Source organism: Carex rostrata, chromosome 4 (genome assembly GCF_964058835.1).
Source record: "Carex rostrata chromosome 4, lpCarRost1.2, whole genome shotgun sequence".
Taxonomy (NCBI): domain Eukaryota; kingdom Viridiplantae; phylum Streptophyta; class Magnoliopsida; order Poales; family Cyperaceae; genus Carex; species Carex rostrata.
Window position 1 is genome coordinate 3,040,951 of NC_135921.1, and position 20,468 is coordinate 3,061,418.

A 20,468-nucleotide genomic window follows, 5' to 3' on the forward strand; every position below is an offset into this window, starting at 1 on the left:
TTAATTTTCTAAAACCAAATAAAATTTTAATTTAATTATTTTAACTCAGTTTTAACCGAACCTAAAGCATCCCTAATTAATCTAAATGGCGGTGTTGCGATATGGTCCACAAAAGTTCGATCGGATGTATAGTAAAACCTCGGCACTGGGTGTACAATGAAGCCCATGGGCCCAAATATCACAGAGCTAACATGTAACATCTACAAGTGTTTTTTGGTGATTTGATCTTTCCTTCATTGTGACTTGGCTCGTTCATATCATCTGATTTTTCAAACTATCCCCAGTTTCACATAATTGGTCTTTACTACAATTAATTCTCTTGAGTCTTGACTACTTCCATTCATGACTACTTGTACCTCTTAATTTTCTCCTGCCTATATAATGCCAGAAAGCACACCTCTAATTTTCTCATCCTCCCACACTACACAACTAAGCAAAGCCAAGAAATTTTTACAACTTACGCTTCAAGATCTCTAGCTATAACCTTGCTAGCTACAACTTTTCAACTTTTTTCTAGTGAGAGCTCCGAGGGTAACAAAATCATCTCTAATAATGGCTTCTTTAGGAGTGCGCGTACCTTCAAGCAAAGTGCTAACTAACAGAACTAGCAGTCTGTCTACACCAAAAACTCCACCATCAACAGGCAACATAGTAACGATACTAAGCATCGATGGTGGTGGCGTTAGGGGACTCATCCCTGCTGCCATCCTTGTATTCCTCGAATCTAAGCTACAAGTGAGTTATTATTTTATTTTGAGATTAAGTATTATATATAACCGAGTTCAGCAAACTAGTTCATGATATTTATTCCAAATGGTAAAAAGAGCACATATTACACTCTTTTGATTGCTCGAGATCACGGAAATATATATTTTTAAAAAAAGAAAAAGAAAAATGGTCAAGCCTTTTTTTCATTAATAATTTTGAAGTTAAAAAGGATATGCAACTAAATAAGAGAAAAACAATTCTGCTTAAAACATTTGAGCATAAAGAGAATTATAAAGAAATAAATTAGAGATCACGGAAATATTATTGCGTCATTATCATCTTAATGCATGGAAAACAAAGTAAGGTGTGTATAAATATACAGATGTATAGTATTGAAACACTGTCACCAATATATAATAATTAACACTTGGAGCCTACCTAATTTAATAAGATAATTGTAGTAATACAAGTCTGATAAATAAAGATTGATTTACTTTCACAACAAGTCTGATAATTGTGATGGTTTTCATCAATTTTCTTTCATTACTAATTTTATAGAAAACTTGGTCATAATTACTTCTTGTACATGTACTTGTAGGAACTTGATGGAGAAGATGCAAGAATTGCAGATTACTTTGATGTGATTTCAGGAACTAGTACTGGAGGTTTAGTGTCAACCATGCTTGGTGCACCTAACGAGCAGAAGAGACCACTCTTCTCAGCTAAAGATATTATAGCCTTCTACAATGAAAACATTCCAAAGATTTTCCCTTCTAATAGGTAAGCCATACTGACTTCTCTTTACTCCTTCGGTAAAAATCTACTTCATAAATACAAGACTCGTGGAAGGTATGGAAATATATGCAATATACATAATGACGAGCAACTCCTAATGTAGGAATGGGTTTGGAGGCTTGTTAAGCAGTATAATTGGTCCGAGATACACAGGAGAATACCTTCATAGCAAAATCCGAGAACTGCTCGGTGAAAAAAGGCTTCATGAAACAGTAACAGATGTGGTGGTTCCTACATTCGACATTACTTTTCTTCAGCCTACCATCTTTTCTACGAACGAGGTACATAAAAACATATCGCTTATAAATCTTATATCTGAATTTTTTTTAAATTTGTGCATTTAAAAATGAAACAGAAGAGCTGCTTTCCACAAATTTAAATTTGTAAAATTAAGAATGTCAATTACAATTTGATATATGAGCTTGATAACATGTAGGCGAACGCGGATGCATCAAAGGATGCTCTGCTATCGGATGTATGCATCAGCACTTCTGCTGCTCCGACATATCTTCCAGCACATCATTTCACGACTAAGAATCGTTTCGGCAAAACACGGAGCTTCAATCTTGTTGATGGAGGTGTTGCTGCAAATAATCCGGTATTTATTTCTTTCACAAATAAATAAAATCAAATAACAGAATAAACATTCTGCATACTAACAGTTTGAGCTCTTTTATAAACTGTTTTGGCCCCAATAGTTAATCAATTTATTCCACAAAACACCATCACCGAATAATTAAATAAATATAATTTGATCTGATAAGTGCCCAGCCCTCTCAATTCTTAATTTAATCAGATTAATATTTGCTTCTCGGTATTTTATTTTTCTTTCTTTGTAACATTTCAGACACTTCTTGCTGTAAATCATGTGACAAAGGAGATTTTGGTACAAAGAACTGGTTATTTCCCTGTCAAGCCAGTGGATTATGGAAATTTCCTGGTGCTCTCGCTTGGAACAGGATCAGCAAAACTGGAACAGAAGTACAAAGCAGAGGCAGCGGCCAAGTGGGGCCTGTTCAGCTGGTTAACACATAATGGTTCAAACCCCCTGATCGATTGTTTTAGCCAAGCGAGTGCTGACCTAGTTGATATCCACGCATCCGTTCTTTTCCAAGCATTGCATTGCGAGAAGAACTACTTACGCATACAGGTAGGAATTTAACATGATAATTGATGCTATATTCAAATTAATTAGTACCATTGAAGCTCCAATATTAATTTATTCAATCTTGGGTTATTGTAGGATGATTGCTTGGAGGGCACCACTGCATCGATGGACAATTCATCCAATGAGAACTTGCTAAAACTTGTCCAAATTGGAAATGAGCTTCTAAAAAAGCCGGTGTCTCGAGTGAACTTGGATAATGGAAATATTGAACCAGTGCTGAATGGTGGAACAAATGAAGAGGAATTGATTCGATTTGCCAAGATACTCTCTGATGAGAGACGCATGAGGCTTGTGAGGATGCAAAATGGAAAATATTAATTATAACAGATTAATTCTTGAAGATTAGAATATATATACCATGTTATAATTAAATAGGAAAATAGCTATTCAGTTATTCTGTTCGGTAATTATGCTCAAGTTTCAATCATTAATTAATTCATTTATCTCTCTATATATGTTTTTATTGATTCAGTTTTTATTTCAGAAAAGTACATACTTTTCATGTATAAATAAAACTTTGTAGTGAATTGCTGCTTTTGATTTGATATCTACGTGATTGTACGTGTTTAACCAATTAGTTATCTTTTACCAATTTAATGTTTACATATTTTCAAGCTCCTATTTTATTAACTGCAATTAGTTACAATTGTTTAAAAGGTTTTCAAAAAGAACCTTAGTGTGGATTTACGTAATTATAAAAATAAGAACACAGGGAAACAAACAAGAAAAAAAAAAGAGTAAAGAAAGTAAAAAATAATAAAGTACATCAAACAACGAATGAAAAGGTTTATTTCTTCTTGCATATAATTCTTCATTCTTCATGATTATTCAGAAAGTGTCATGGAGATCTAACTTCTTCAACCAAATCGTTGACTATTTTATATTGTTCTCTAAATAATCGAGCACACCGTTCTTTCCAAAGGATGAATTACAAGATGAGAATCAATGCTCTTTTTTCTTCTCATAATGACCTATTTATCAATTTTGCTATGATATCATTTCCAGAAGTCAAGAAGCCATGATGATTTGGCAACAACCTGGTCTCCACCAATTGATAAACTTCCGTTGACATATATACAAATAGAATAAAAGAATGGGGTGTTTTGTTCAAAATTTTGTATATTTTTAGCCTCAATTATTTCAATACATGATAGTATTTGCGTACGTGTCACAATTTCTTTTTTAAAGATTTACACCCAAAACTTTTAGTTTACTTGAAAAAGAGAGATTACCAAAAGATATTTAAAAATTATTAGCCAATCAGCATTTTTGTTTAGGGTTTAGGGTTTAGGGCCTAAATTCCTCTTACATAGTGCTTATACCGAAGATTGAAAACCCAATAAAACCGGGAGACTTTCGACCCATTAGCCTCTTGCATGGGGTTCAGAAAATCTTCTCCAAAATATTAGCAAATCGACTGGAAGGTGAACTACCGGCATTAATAGACAATGCACAAACCGGCTTCATGAAAGGGAGGCAAATCACGGAAAGTTATATCTATGCGCAACAAATACTCCATTACTCAAAAAAGAACAAGATGCCCCTTGCCCTATTCAAGGCGGATATTAAAAAGGCCTTTGATACGGTCAGTTGGCAATTCATCACGGCAGTTTTACTAAACTTAGGCTTCCCGCAACAATGGCAGTCATGGATAAGCAACTTAGTCATGACCGGGACCTCACAAGTTTTGTTAAATGGACTGCTAGGGAAGACAATAACTCTCAAACGGGGTGTTAGACAAGGGGACCCGTTATCTTGTTGGAAACTTTGCTGATTGCAGCAGCCTTTTTCTGGTAAATTTGCTGGTACGAAAAACAGAGAACAACTACAATTTTCAACTATAAGCAACAACTTGTTATTCCCCTCATTCAATTACAGAAGTTCAGTATTTAAAATAACACAATATCTAAATTTAAAACAAACTACTCCCACTACAGACAGCTATATTTAGAAACCCACTACTCCAAAAATAACGCTGCTATAACTAGCCTATAACCAACCCACTACATGACAAACTAAATATAGAAACTACCATTTTCTGCACACGTCTAAACAGAGAACGTGGCTGCCTATAATTAACAACCAGGTCACAACTAATTCTTAACAGAAATAGACCTACAACTAAAAACGTAGCTTCTAGAAACTGCAGTTCTTATGCACCTTGCTGACTTGGATTACATTCAACATATCTCCGCTACTGTTCATATTGGCAATGGATTTCGTTGTGCGATACTTTCAAAAACTGACAACAACAGGAGCAATACGGTTACCCTTCGAGAGAATGAAGCCTTGTCTGCTATACGCAGACGACGCTCTATTTTTCGTCAAACCAGAAATGAAGCAGATCCAAGCACTAAAAATAGCATTACTTGTCTTCGAGAAAGTTTCAGGCCTCTCAGTCAACATGACCAAATCTGAACTTCTGATCTCCCAAGCTGGAACTCAACCTGAAGAAGACCTAATAAATATAATGGGTTGCCCCTTGGGCACTTTTCCATTTAAATATTTAGGCCTACCCCTTTCAAACAAGAAACTGCCAAAAACTGCATACCTACTGCTCATAACCAAACTGAATACGCGACTGACGGGATGGGCAGCTCGACACCTATCCATAGCAGGGAGATTAGAACTTCTAAACGCAGTACTGTCAAGCATACCAACCTACTACATGTCAGTACTTCGGCTCCCAATTTGGGTAATCAACGAAATTGATAAGATGAGACGAAGATTTTTGTGGCATGGCGTATCCGCAAATTCAGGCAAAATAAACCTTGCTAACTGGGAGCTAGTTTGCAAACGGAAGCAGTTAGGGGGAATGGGGGTTATGGACCTACAAACATTCAATGTTGCGTTGCTACTGAAGTGGAGATGGTATTGGGAGAAACCACAACCTACACTATGGAAACTCATATTCACTGCCACATCGCAAGTCAGAAACTTTTTACCCCAGGTACCATTATTCACTCAGGCCCTTAAACACACACAGGACATATGGGATATCTCGGTCACACACACACCAGCCAATGGGATTGCTATTTCATTCTGGGAGCATGATTGGGGTTATGGAATCCTCAAGTATGAGCTGCCACAACTTTACACATATGCACATAACATTGAGATTTCCCTCATGGAGGTCCTAAACACCATGAACATCACACAATTGTTCTTCCACAACCTCTCTAATGATGCAATTCAGGAACTACACATCCTCCAACTAAACATACAGAATACCACACTCACTGACCAACCGCACGATGACATTAATTGGAAATGGACCAGCTCGGGTTCCTATACAGTTAAGAGTATCTACATGGCACTCAAGCACAGACCAACAATCACCAAACCTCAATGCAAAATCTGGACAACCAAGGCCCCACCTCGAATCAAGGTTTTTGGATGGTTACTATCTCTTAACAGAATACTGACGATCGACAACTTAATGAAAAGGGGCTGGATAATGGTAAATAGATGCTCCTTGTGCAGATCAAACCTAGAATCAGTGCACCATATAATTAATGACTGTCAGTTCTCCAAAAGACTGTACACTGCGCTACAACAGCAGCATCTGGTAACCATACCAGTAAATGCCAAACCGGCTCAAATGATTTTAGACGATACATTGCAACCCAGAAACAGGTCAACTTTGCTGATTACTCAATTTGTTCTCTGGAGAGAACGTTGCTCAAGAATTTTTAGAGGAATTGACAAGACAATTGAGGAATTGCAAGTTGAAGTTAGAACACAACTTACGTTTCTACCCACCTAACCCCAAATTGCTTTGCTGGCACCAGAAACATGATGATGGCACTTCCAAAATTTTTATTTTATTTCTAGCCTTCCCTATTCTTACTTAGTTTTTTTTCCTGTTCTTACTTCAATTTATTTCTGCACTTATTTCCAAGAGTCTCAACTGTTTTGAGCATCTCTTTTGTGTTTCTCCAATAGGAGTTACGAATCTCTGTAACTAGACCTTTGATTAATCGAATATGGGCATCGACCCATGTTTTTTTCTCAAAAAAACCAGCATTTTTGTCATTAAAAACCTTTCCCGCTCAGGCCCATTGCTACAAAAATTACGTAAAAACATAGCCCATTGGGAAAACAAAAGAGGCTAGAATCACACAAAGTTTTTTTTATTTTTATTTTCTTTTTTACTTAGTTAATTCTCCAAAGTTTTGTAAAAACTGACACCAGTGATATCTATATAAATAGAATCTGGAGACTTGACATGGACGGCATTGTTATGCATGAAACTTCTGCAAGGAGCTTTTAATTTGTCAAACTTCCTATATTAATATAATTGTTATTCTGTAAATAAAAATTGGGGTACATCTTAGTTTATCACCCTTCAAATGGCTAAAGTTTAAATTTGAAAGATCCAAGAAACTTATTGTTTATTGAAAAGAGAAAGATATTTTGGAAAGTTTTTTTTTATTAGGAGATGGACATAATTAAATTGACTGTGTTAAATGTAAGGTTTGATGGAATAAAGATTAAACATTTTGATGTCGACGAGTTTGTTCGGTATACATGGCGAATAGAAATATTATGTTGGAATTGTGTTGTACGTAGGTGCCAAATCGAATTGTAAAAAGTAAAATATATATATTTGGAATGAAAATTTCCTTTCTTACCAAAAAAATTCGGTTTATAAAAACATTTCATCTCATTTAACGTGATCTTAAACATTTTTTATGTTAAAACCGACAAAAACTATTGCCAGGTACCGTTAAAAAATTTCCTTCCTGTTTACTTTATAATTTATATAAATAAGGTTTGTTGTTATATAATAAGTTGTAAAGTTGGCACCTAACACACTACTCAACCACAAAATTATCAATACATGAGATAATTAATTTTGTTCTTATAACAAAGGCAATATTACGAACCTCTCGTGGGAGGTTGTTTCAAACATCGGATTTTTTTTTAATATTAAATAATTAGGTAATTTAATTTCTAACTTTACTAAAAAAATATATGAAAACAACAATTTAGTACTTTGAAATTAATTATCATCTGAAAATATATTGATCCTCAGAGAAATTACAATCAATAAGTTGGTACTGGACAAATTCTTCCATATTCAACCACAAGAAATATGGCAGGTAGTTGGATATTATACTGGATTCTAATTATATATTACTTGACGTCTTAATTGCAATTATCTAAATGTGGTGTTATTGACAGCATATTATTCTTTTGAGATAATTACATTGACCAACATTTTCTTTTCTTTTTTTTGAAGGTCAGCTGGCAAGAAGGTCAGCTAACAATATATTGATAAAAAAATATTTATATATCCAAGTGAGTTTTTCTAATACAACTCCTACACATTAATTAGTAAATAAAACACTAATCACACTAGTGGAGAACATACAATTAGTGTCGCCTTAAAAAACCGACACTAATACTTTAGTATCGGTCGTTTACAAAAAACCGACACTAATAATATTAGTGTCGGCTATTTATATGTAGGCGACACTAATAACTGAGAATTAGTGTCGGCTGTTTATAAAAAGGCGACACTAATGTATTAGTGTCGGCTATTTATAAACAACCGACTCTAATACTTAACAATTAGTGTCGGCTATTTATAAACAGCCGACACTAATACATTAGTGTCGCCTTTTTATAAACAGCCGACACTAATTCTCAGATATTAGTGTCGCCTATTTATAAACAACCGACACTAAAGCTAAAAAAATTTCATTTTAAGTCCCGCGCACCTCTTTCAAACGCACGCCTAGTGTTTAAAACATAGCCTTCACTTCGCTTCACGCTTCTCTCCGATCTGATCTTCTCAAACCTAGCCGCTTCTTCTAGGCGAATACCAGAAGATGTGATGCAATATGGTCCTGCGCATGCTTCACGAAAAGGGGCGTAACTTTTGATCCGTCCGTCGGATCGGGCTGAAATTTTGACAGGAACTCCACAGCCCAAAACTGGATCCGAAACATTCAATGATTTGTTTCGCCATTTTGCGGGCTCAGATTCGCGATCCGAGTCTTCCTTCATGGACTTTTGGACCTTTCTTTATAATTTTAGAGTTTTTAGGGTCTTTTATGTATCTTTTATGTATTTTCTGTTTTAGGGTTTGTATTTAAACAGACGTCATGTCTTTTATGTATTTTCTGTTTTAGGGTTTGCACAAACCATTTATAAGAATAACAATAAATGAGCAATTTGGATGATATTTTATTTAGTGAGTGTTATTTGTAAATTATGATGAATTATTTGATATCTTTGTTTTATATATAGTTCAGCAAAAATATATGATCATTCCAGAACAAAAAATTTCATTTTTAGAATTTTCTATGATTTATAGTGAATTTTTGAAATTTAAAAAAAAAAAAAAAAAAAAAACATTAGTATCGGCTATTTATTAAAAAGCCGACACTAATAAGTATTAGTGTCTGCTATTTATTAAATGGCCGACACTAATACTTATTAGTGTCGGCTTTTTAATAAATAGCCGACACTAATGTCTTACTTTTAGTGTCGGCTATTTACAAAGTATTAGTATCAGCCCGATTAGTGTCGCCTAATGTCCGACACTAATACCCATAAACAACCGACACTAAATCCAAGTTCTCCACTAGTGTCAGCACCGTAAATGATCGGTTTTGATCATGAGTATCCATTCTTCCCCTTACAAATATCCTCTTAACAATTGGAACTCCAAAGAAAAGTTTCTTGTACCAATTCATTAATTAAACTCATCATTTGATTGTATTGCTGAGAGAAAATCCTCTGGTGTATCGGGTAAGTTGAGCCCCCGGTACATTGGACCATTTGAAATTACGCAACGAGTTGGACCGGTAGCATATGAACTTGCGTTACCACCTGCATTGGACCGGGTTCATCCGGTATTTCATGTGTCACAATTACGTAGGTACGTGCGAGACCCATCTCATTGTATTGATCACTCCGACTTGCATGTCCAAGATGACTTATCCTATCAAGAAGAGCCGATGCAGATATTGGATAGAAAAGAGCAACAACTTCGAAGCAGAGTGATCAAACTTGTTCTTGTTAAATGGGGACGCCATTCGGATAAAGAAGCGACGTGGGAACATGAAGAGAATATCCGCGAGAAGTACCCAGAGCTATCCGACAATTCAGGTACGCAATTAAGTTCAGAGGACTGAACTTTATTTTATGGGGGGGAGAAATGTTACGTTCAAAAAAAAAAAAAAAAAAAAATCGTAAAAAAAATCGTAAAACGTTATGTAACGTTTTTCACTGTAAAACTTGATGAAAAACGATGATTTTATGAAGGCTGGATTCAATTAAAACGTCATAACGTTTTCAGAAAACATTATAACGTTTTATACACTAATTTATGCGTTTTATACACTATTTCCTGCGTTTTTCACTAGCTGAATCGTTATAACGATTTACCAAAACGTTATAACGTTTTATACACCAAATTATGCGTTTTATACACTATTTCTTGCGTTTCTCACCAGCTGAATCGTTATAACGATTTACCAAAACGTTACAACGTTTTATCCGACAATGTGAGGGTCTATTTAGCAAAATTCCTGTTCTCTCCTTCTTTCTCTCCATCCTTTCCCCCTTCTCTTGTGTGTCCGTCCAGAAGAAAGAAAAAGAGAGAGAGATCATCTTCTCCCTCTAAAATTCATCAAAACAAGTGAGAAATTGAAGTAAGGGATTGGAAATCGGTTGAATATCTCTCCCTAGTCCCCATCTAGCTCTCCCGTTGGTAAGTTTTTCTTCTCCTCTTCCCACAAAATCTGAGTTCATCTCCATTGCTAGGGTTTTTACTCAAATTCAAAATTGTTGTGTAAATGGTGAGTAATCCATCTCCATTGAGCTTCCATGTTGCTAATTTGGTGATTCTCTTCTCGATTTCATCTCAACCTTGATTTTCAATTTAGGGTTTTGCTCAAATCCGAAAATTGGGGAAGAATTGTGATTGTTTAGTCTAATCCAACCTAATAGAAGTGTAATCGGTAAGTCCCTTTTCTTATCTTTGAAACCTAGAATTTATTTCGATTTTTGATCAATTTAGGGTTTAAGTGATCGAGAAATTGAATTGTTATCTCTAACATCTTTTAGATGACCAACCCCCAAATTAACACGAGAATGAATTGATTAAATGAGTATAGTTGAATAATATCGTTCGGTTATCTTTTAAAATTCTTATACGCTCAACTCTCAAATGTCTACAAGAATTAAATTAGCAAAATAATGAATGACCAAAAATGGGTATGCTTGCAAATGGTTGCATAAATGGAATTGTGTATGGGTTAGAGGAACCAGATGTAAAATTAGGTGAATTTTATGGATATTAAGTGATAAAGAAGAATAAAAATACTCGATACAAAAGTATAAAGAATTGGTTAAGGAAGGTATAAGCCATTACTAAACTCGAGTAAGCATGTCGACCGTTGAACCAGGATTAAACCAAGTGTGTATATGTTAATATAGGCGTAGGCTCGGTTGAGCACGATTTCGCAGGACCTCTCGAGACGTCTGAACCTTAAGCGCAAGATACGTTCTTCATAATCAGGTGCGGGGTTCTTGGACTTACAAATGATCGGTTTTGATCATGAGTATCCATTCTTCCCCTTACAAATATCCTCTTAACAATTGGAACTCCAAAGAAAAGTTTCTTGTACCAATTCATTAATTAAACTCATCATTTGATTGTATTGCTGAGAGAAAATCCTCTGGTTCCTCTCCTTCCACAATGCCCACACTCCTACTACCCAAGCGACATCCCATCGTTTCTTGGCCTCTCCAGAGAGCCCCCGCCTATGCTTCCACCATACTTCTCTAATTGAGTTGTTGTTTATTGGGACCATATGGCTAGAATGCAATTCCAGAATAAGTGGTCTCGCATTTCTAGCTCATCTAAGTCACACATGACGCAGTTCTCACTCACCATACAACCTCTTCTCCTCAGAACTTGTCGTGTCAGTAGCTTGTTTTTTTATTAGTAGCCAACAAAAAATTCTTACCTTTGTTGGCATTTTTAGCTTCCACAGCGCCTTTGTGAATCTACATCTAATTTCTTTTCTTGTAATAAGTATTGTAAGTTGTAGTGGCGGAACTAGAATTTGAGTATAGGGGGGGGGGGGGCTAAACATTTATTTAAAAAAATAACAAATATATGATATAATATAACCCAAGATAATTAGATATTTTACGTTTCAATTTCATAAAAATATACAATAGATTACTAACACCAATAATGCGCATGTCTATCAAAATTAAACTAAAATTTTAATCGTGAATAAGAAAAATAACATATTAACAATTTAGCATGAAAGTGAAATTAACCCTTTTGAATCTGACATGATAGTGAAATCAACTTTTATCAAAAAATTATAATGAATAGTATTAATTAACAATTTGCAGAAAGATACCAAAACCTCAATTCAAAACACGAATTAATTTTAAAAGTGAGGACGTAAATTTCGCACCGCTGCAATAGAGATAGAAATTTTGAATGTAGATTTTTTTTTTCTTTGGACATTTGTTTTTTTCCTGTTTACTATGAACGGTGAAGATATTCTTTCTGCTGTGTTACATTTTTGCTCATTGCCTATCCACTAGAGAATAGAGTTACAGAGATTGTTCTTTTTACATCTCATTGGGCACTTTCTTTATTTGATTTTCTACTATATTTGACCTTTCCAAGTTGAAAAGGAAAACGTTGGAATTTGGAATGGATGTCTTTCCTATTTTCATTGTGCTTGATTCGCAAATCAAAGCGCTTAATTAGAAATGAATGAGCAACCGTTAGCTATTCTAATTTCTACATGTTACTTGTAAGCCCTTCAAATTTATTATATTTTTTTATAGGGGGGGCTAATCTATATATATATAAAAAGTTAGTTAAATTTACAAGTACCTGATAAACAAATTGTAAAATCTTGAGGTGGCTTAGCACCCTCCAGCTTGACTTAAGATCCGCCCCTGAACTATGTTGGCCTGTAACACACTACTCAACGACAAAATCATCAATACATGAGATAAATAATTTTGTTCTTATGATAAAGCCAATATTACGAACCTCTCATAAGACGTTGTTTCAAAAATTGGATTTTTTTAATATTAAATAATTAGGTGGTGTAATTTCTTACTTTACTAAAAAAATATGAAAACAACAATTTAGTACTTCGAAATTATCATCTAAAATTATATTGATCCTCAAAGAAATTACAACCAATCAGTCGGTATTGGGCCAATTCTGCAATATTCAACCACAGGAAACATTGCAGGTAGCTAGTTGGATATTATAAGAGTGAGTCTATGGTACTATGCATATCACGGGTTGTTCCCGTGCTACGGCTCTTTATTCGAGTTTTCAAATCCTAACGGTCAATCCAAACCGTTCATCTTGTTCTCCATATTAATATGTATTTGGAGACCAAATTTTACATTTTTTGAAATTTTTTTACTGTTTTTTTAGATATTTAGAAAATCACTTGATCTGAAAATTCTGGACCATCCAAAAACAGTGATTTTCAATAAATCTAAAAAAATAGTAAAAAAATTTTAGAAAATGTAAAATTTGGTCTCCAAACACATATTAATATGGAGAACAAGATGAACGGTTCGGATCGACCGTTAGGATTTGAAAATTCAAATATAGAGCCGTAGCACGGTGCCAAATCGTAATATGCATAGTACCATAGACTCACTCATATTATAATGTATTCTAATTATATTACTTGACGTCTTAATTGCAATTATCTAAATGTTGTGTCATTGACAACATATTATTCTTTTGAGATAATTACATTGACCAGCATTTTCAACTTTCCGATCTCATAATACAAAAATACATATATCCAATTCAGTTAATATCACTGACGCAATATGGAAACCATAATTCCATGTGTATCATTGGGACAAATAAAGTCAAAGTTATAGAGAGTTAGAACTTAGAACCCACTCATCGATCAATAATGACTTAACGTGATAATTTCAATAATAATTTGTCAAATTATGACCAAAAGAAATTTAAAATTTAAAAATATTAAACACTGTATCTGCTTATAAATTAGTTGTGTAGCAATCAATCTTTAAAACATTTGAAGAAAGATAATTTTTTTTATCAAATTACAAATCATTCAAATTATTACAATTTTCCCCTAGGATATATAATATGATCAAAGCAAAAAATCATAGCCATAGGTCACGTTTAATTGTGAAGTAAGTGGTTAAGTAAATTCTTTACTAATTTTAAGCAGTTAAAAGAAGAATAAATCTAAAGAAGTAAAATGGAGTAATATTTGAGTCAATCTGAAGTAAGTTGCTCCATCTCTCTAGGTGCATGTGTAGCTAACTTCATATGTGACTTCCACGGTTTGAATAATATCAATTTTATAATTTTCTCTCTCTTCATCAATTTACTCAACCAAGCTCCAATCAAATATGATTTAGTTAACCTACTCTAAATAATTTAATTCAAAGTAACTTTACTCACAACTAAGAAAACAACTATGGTATGGAGAGAGATCCGGTGACATGTTATATAAAACTTAATTTTAGTACTTGGATTTTAAAAGAGCCAGCCACTAGTGTTTGATTAATTGAAATTAAAGAAAATTAACAATGGAATGTTTATTTTCAGTCTTAATATATATATACATACTGCTATTATTGCAAAAAAAAAAAAATGTAATAATTACTTCAAACTTTAGCAGTTTATAAATTATTTCTACATATATATATAAAGAGTCGATTCAGCTTCTTCCAACCGGCTGCCTTAAAGATCAAAAGTGCTCATTTGATTCATATTCAAAAGTTTTATCATTGAATAATTTTTTTATTACCCTTATATGATTGACGTCACATTTAATTTGATAAAATATATAGTCATCAACCGTGCGTACGTACTTTCTAGCTAAAGCGCACATAGCGCCATCATAAGTCACTACAACAATGTAGATACTTTTTGCGAGAGAAAAAACAAATTTATGACGGTACTCCCTCGCGAAAAGTACCGTCGCAAAAAGAAAAAGCTGAAGAATGAGAGTAGTCCGTCGCAAAAAGTCATTTTTTTATCCTCGCGAAAGGTGTCTCATTCTTGTTGTGAGTTAAAATATCAAATTTGATCAACCTTGGACCACAAGTTTGAACTTTTGAATTCAACATTAATTACTCTAACAATATCCACCAAAATCATTGATATATTCGCCAAAATTAAAATTTGAATTTTCTAAAAATGTCATGAGCCATACTTGCTAAAGCCCGTATATATGGGTAAAAGTGCACGTTATTGATAGATTTTTTATTTTTTTCAAGATAATATTGACCAGCATTTTAAACTTTCCCATTTTATAACAACAAAATATGTCAAAGGTAACATCACCGAGGCAATCAAACCATGATTCCTTATGTATATTGTAATAATATACTTTTTGAAGTATCAAGACCAAGTCTTTAGTTACTATCATCTTAAACCTCGCGATATCATAGTGATAAAATAATCAAGTCAAAGTTATCAAGGACTAATTACTAATTAGGACCACATTATTGATGGCTTAACTTGATCGATATTTTAAAAATAATTTGTCAAATCATCACAAAAGATTTTTATTTTTTTTTAAAGCATGACATAAGAAATTTCAAAAAATAAAAAATAACAAGAATGGTATATGCATATAAATTTTTCGTGTATCAATCACAATCTTTAGTTAAAACAAATGTTATTAGAACCAAACCGGTCATTGAACCGGTAAAGCATCGGGTCAACAGTTCATTGGTCGGACCGGTGGGTCAACCGGTTCAAATGCTGATTTTTTAAAATAATTATATATTTGTCGTATATGAAGATTATATAAAAAAAAAATTGTATTGTTATATTTTTGTTGAAAATTTGCAAATATATATTAATTACTTGTAAAAAACTGGTTTTTATATATAAATTTATAAATTTTGACATTAAAATAAAATAAAAGTACCAACTGATTACCAACTGTGTGCACAAGACAGAAAATTTAATTTGCCCAATGCCATAGGAAAATAGAATAAAACAATTTAATAACAAAGACACATAAGAAATTAACAAGAAAATCTGATCCAGCATGTGCTTCGAGCTAGATGGACTTGTGTACCTTAATTTAACCTGTGACCTCATGCTCATTCAATTTTTTAAATTTCTTTGCAGCACTAGGTCAGAATGCGGTTATTTTAGATCAGATGTCTGATCTAGGAAATGCTTCTTTAGATCAAACACCTTTGGATCTAGGAAATGCTTCTTTAGATCAAACAATGAGCAATGTCAGTACATCTCAGATGCCAGCGATTTTCACTCGGAAAAGGAGGAAGAGGAGGAAATTAAGGCACCGAGCAAATGGAAGAGGCGGCAGCGCAGCAATCAAAAGAAATAGAGAGATATTGGAACCTAGAGAAAATATAAGAAAAGATAAATAATGGGTAAGTCGCAAGAAACCAGTTATTCACGGTTATTCAAGAAAACCGCTTAGTTTACCCGGGTTTGCCCGATTCAATTGCACAAGCGGTTGTTTTAAAGAACCAAACCAGACTAGGATTCGGTTCCGGTTTTTTCCGGTTGAACCACCTGGTCCAGTCTGGTTTTAATAACACTGGTTAAAACACACAAACACACAATTAATGAAGCAGTAGTCACCAGTTCTTTTAAAATTCAAGTGCTCAAATTACACAACACGTCACCGGAGCTTTCTCGATACCACAATTAATTGCTTTCTTCCTCTACATATAGTCATTATAAGTTGTTCGCTGGTCTGATCATCCGTACAATTATCTCTAGAAAAAAAATTATGAGTTATAAATTTTGAAGAACAGTAAGAGCGGTCCACAAGTAGACAATGAGGAGTTACTCGCACCGTCTAGGCGCATCCCCAAAGTTCGATGGGCTTCGGTCTGGAATTGCACTCTGTGCACCAATCTTGGTTATCAGGGGTTCATTCATCTCTGGGTGTTGTCGCGGTCTTCCTAACGACTTGGGCCGGTTCACAATCGCTCTCGTGATATAAAGCGGATGGTTCTCTCACAGAGAAACGAAGCCAGTACTTTTTAGGGGGTGTTGAAGCCCATGGGCCGCAAAATTCAAAGATCTCAATTTTTGTTTTTTTTTTTGGGAAATTCTACAAGTGTTTTGATTCATTGATATTTTCTTCAGTCTTAGTTGCACTCAAGTAAATGTTATGTTTTGTAGCGTGGCATTGGCGCCTTCTCATCATTGGATATTTCAAACTATCTCCTGTTTCATAGAATCAGCCGTCCATAATTACTCCAATTAATGTGCTTGACTACTTCCACTTACTGATATATCAGACACTTTTGTAAGGAACATACGATTCAAGATCTCTACAACTTTTCAAACCTTTTTCTAGTGAGAGTTCAGATATTACAAAATCTTCTCTAATGGGTTCTCTAGCAGTGCGCCTTCCATCAAGAAAATCTTTTCTTACACTATCACCCATATATAATGAATTAATAATCAACACAAGGAGCCTACCTAATTAAAAAGACAGTTGTAGTAATACAGGTCTGATAATAAAGATTGATTAATCAATACTTTCACCGCTTGAAAATGATGTTTCTCCATGTTGAGAAGGTTTTATTTAATTTTCTTTCATCACTAATTCTATAGAAAACTTCGTCATAAATACCTCTTTTGCATGTACTTGTAGGAACTTGATGGAGAAGATGCAAGAATTGCAGATTACTTTGATGTGATTTCGGGAACTAGTACCGGAGGTTTAATCACGACCATGCTTGTTGCTCCTAACGAGCAGAAGAGACTCTTTACAGCTAAAGATATTATAACCTTCTACAAAGAAAACATTCCAAAGATTTTCCCTTCTAGTAGGTATAGCTTATTGACTTGTCTTTCCTCTTTCAGCAACAATTTACTTTCTGAAATGCATGCATGATTCATGGAATATAGATAAATTTGTGCAATATACATAATGTTGAGCGACTCAATGTAGGAATGGGATTGGAGGCCTGTTATGTTGGGTCCTAAATACACAGGAGAATACCTGCATAGCAAAATCCGAGAACTACTTGGTGAAACAAGGCTTCATGATACAGTAACAGAAGTGGTGGTTCCTACATTCGACATTAATTTTCTTCAGCCAACCATCTTCTCTACAAACGAGGTATACATAACGATATGGCTTATAAAACTTGTTTGATTTTTTATTTTGTTACTTTGTTCATTTCAAAGTGAACCAGCTGAGGTACTTTTTAAAAAGTAAATTTGTAAATAAATAATGCCAACTAAAGTTTACTTATGAGCTTTACAACATGTAGGCAAAGGTGGATCCCTCAAAGGATGCGCTGTTATCGGATGTCTGTATCAGCACTTCTGCTGCACCAACATATCTTCCAGCACATCAATTCACAACTAAGGATTGTCTCGGCAAAACACGGAGCTTCAATCTTGTTGATGGAGGTGTTGCTGCAAATAATCCGGTAAATATTTCTTTCACAAATAAATGCAACCAAATAACAAAACAGCACTCCTACGTACAGTTTGCCTTCTTTTATAAAACCTTTTTTTGCTCCAATAGTTTGAAGCCATGTCTACAAGAAAACACTATGATTGAATAATTTGATAAATCCTGTATTCTGCAACCAACTATACTTTATTATTAGTGCCCAACTCTCATATGTCTTAAGTTGATCTGGTTGATATTTTCTTTAATATGTTTTATTTTCTTTCTTTTTGACATATCAGACTCTTCTTGCTGTGAATCACGTCACAAAGGAGATTTTGATACAAAGAGGTGATTATTTCCCTGTCAAACCAAGGGATTATGGAAAGTTCCTTATCCTCTCTCTTGGAACGGGATCAGCAAAACAGGCACAAAAGTACAAAGCAGAGGCAGCGGCCAAGTGGGGCCTGCTCGGCTGGTTAACCCATAATGGTTCAACCCCCCTGATCGATTGTTTTAGCCAAGCAAGTGCTGACCTGGTTGATATCCATGCATCTGTTCTTTTTCAAGCATTGCATTGCGAGGAAAATTACTTGCGCATAACGGTAAGAAATTAGCTTGATAATTGATGATATTTTCAAATTATTTACTTTGTTTGAAGCCCCAATATTAATTTAATTATTCAATCTTGGGTCATTGTAGGATGATTGCTTGGAGGGCACCGCTGCATCGATGGACAATTCATCTAACGAGAACTTGCAAAAACTTGTCCAAATTGGAAATGAGCTTCTAAAAAAACCGGTGTCCAGAGTGAACTTGGAGACCGGAAATATTGAACCTGTGGTGAATGGTGGAACAAATGAAGAGGAATTGACTCGGTTTGCCAAGATACTCTCTGATGAGAGACAAATAAGGCTTCTGAGGATGGAAAATGGCAAATATTAATAAGGGATACATATTGAAGAAGAGAAAATATATACCCTCATAAATAGCTACTCAGTTATATTTTGTTCGCTATAATAATGCTCAAGTTTCATTCATTAATTAATTCATTCACCTATCTCTCTATGAGTATATTGATTCAGTTTTTATTTATATAAAGTACATACTTTTCATGTATAGATAAAGCTATGTAATGAATTGGTGCTATTGATTTGATGTCTACAAAATTGTACGTGTTTTACCAATTAGTTACCTTTTATCAAATTTCTTTTTTTTTTAGCCTTAATTTTTTCTATATATGATAGTCTTCGCGTGTTCATAGAAAAAAATGATCATGCAGCATACACTACTACATAAAACATATTTATACTATTTCCCTTTAATTAGTATCAGATGCCTATGGTATCGATGATTTGTAACTAGAGTCAGTGCCGTAATTACTTGGAAATTTTTACTAATTGTTCAGGTCTAACCAACCGATTGTATTGATGGATCCCTCCTTAGACATTAGTGAATTTTATCCTACATTGGTTTTGAATATCTTCAACATCGGTTAGGTTTCAGGGATCATTAGCGTTTAGGGGGTCAACTTAATTTACCATCGGTATTCTCATGTGAGCCATTGGTATTGTCTGAATCAACACCAACTCTTTCTTATATTTAATCGATGACGATATTTTTCAGGGGTAGTGCTATAAATACATGGAACCTAGGTTCAAGTGTACAACAATTCAAATATTCAACCGATGGTGATGTTCTAAATATACTAAAATTTTAGCTCTCTCGAAACCCCATGATCATTCCCTTTCTGTCTCTCAGTCACTATGAAAATTATTTTTTTCCCACAATGGCGAAATCAACAATATTCCTATCTCAGCATCGCAACAAGAGACCTCCCTCACGATTAATTTCTTAAATTTTTATGCTAGATCTCTCTCCTATTTATTTATTTTTGTATCTTTTAATAGTTATTTAGATTGGTTTGCTTAAATTGAAACTAGGGTTTGCTCTCTCTAGCTAGTTTTCTGAAATTATCTAGGGTTTGTACAATGGCTGAAATTATCAAATTAGCAATTAGATATGGCAATGAAGAGATATCGCTCACCTCTTTCTTTCTCACTGTACTCTAATATATGGATTCGCAATGAAGCGAAATTGTGACTTCATCAGCAATTTGTCCGATCCAATTCTTCTCATAATTTTAGGACTGCTTGTGATAAAGGAAGCGGTATGGCATCATGAATTGATAACAATCAAAAGGTTGAAGTTGATGGCATGTGGCCATCAAAAGTTCACATCTCAAGCTTATGGACTTTTGACTTTTCATGAATTCTTTATACAGTGATCGGTCATAATCACCGATTCGCAAATCATTACATCATCATATCCCCAAATAACTCAATGGCCGAGTTACCAGAAATTGAACTTTCCACGAATAAGTAATA

The 20,468-nt window shown here is 34.3% G+C and overlaps 2 protein-coding genes across 3 annotated transcripts in view; both read left to right on the forward strand.

Moving 5' to 3' along the window:
- The first annotated feature begins 339 nt into the window (after positions 1-339).
- On the forward strand, positions 340-4,445 carry LOC144552450 (patatin-like protein 2). The gene is made up of 7 exons (XM_078300433.1): positions 340-735; positions 1,307-1,488; positions 1,607-1,784; positions 1,940-2,101; positions 2,351-2,653; positions 2,747-2,962; positions 3,999-4,445. Exons 1-7 carry the CDS (start codon positions 553-555, stop codon positions 4,443-4,445), a joined length of 1,671 nt encoding a protein of 556 aa, XP_078156559.1. The 5' UTR covers positions 340-552.
- Positions 4,446-17,632: 13,187 nt separating this feature from the next.
- LOC144552708 (patatin-like protein 2) overlaps positions 17,633-20,468 on the forward strand; it is a 40,063-nt gene continuing 37,227 nt past the window's right edge. The window contains exons 1-4 of one of the 2 annotated variants that reach the window (XM_078300701.1): positions 17,637-17,802; positions 17,957-18,118; positions 18,384-18,686; positions 18,784-19,250. In XM_078300701.1, coding sequence (XP_078156827.1) covers positions 17,653-17,802; positions 17,957-18,118; positions 18,384-18,686; positions 18,784-19,026 — 858 coding nt within the window. In that variant the 5' untranslated portion in view covers positions 17,637-17,652 and the 3' untranslated portion in view covers positions 19,027-19,250. Of the gene's footprint in view, positions 17,803-17,956; positions 18,119-18,383; positions 18,687-18,783; positions 19,251-20,468 lie in introns of those variants that run through there. The other variant, XM_078300702.1, reaches the window with a different exon arrangement.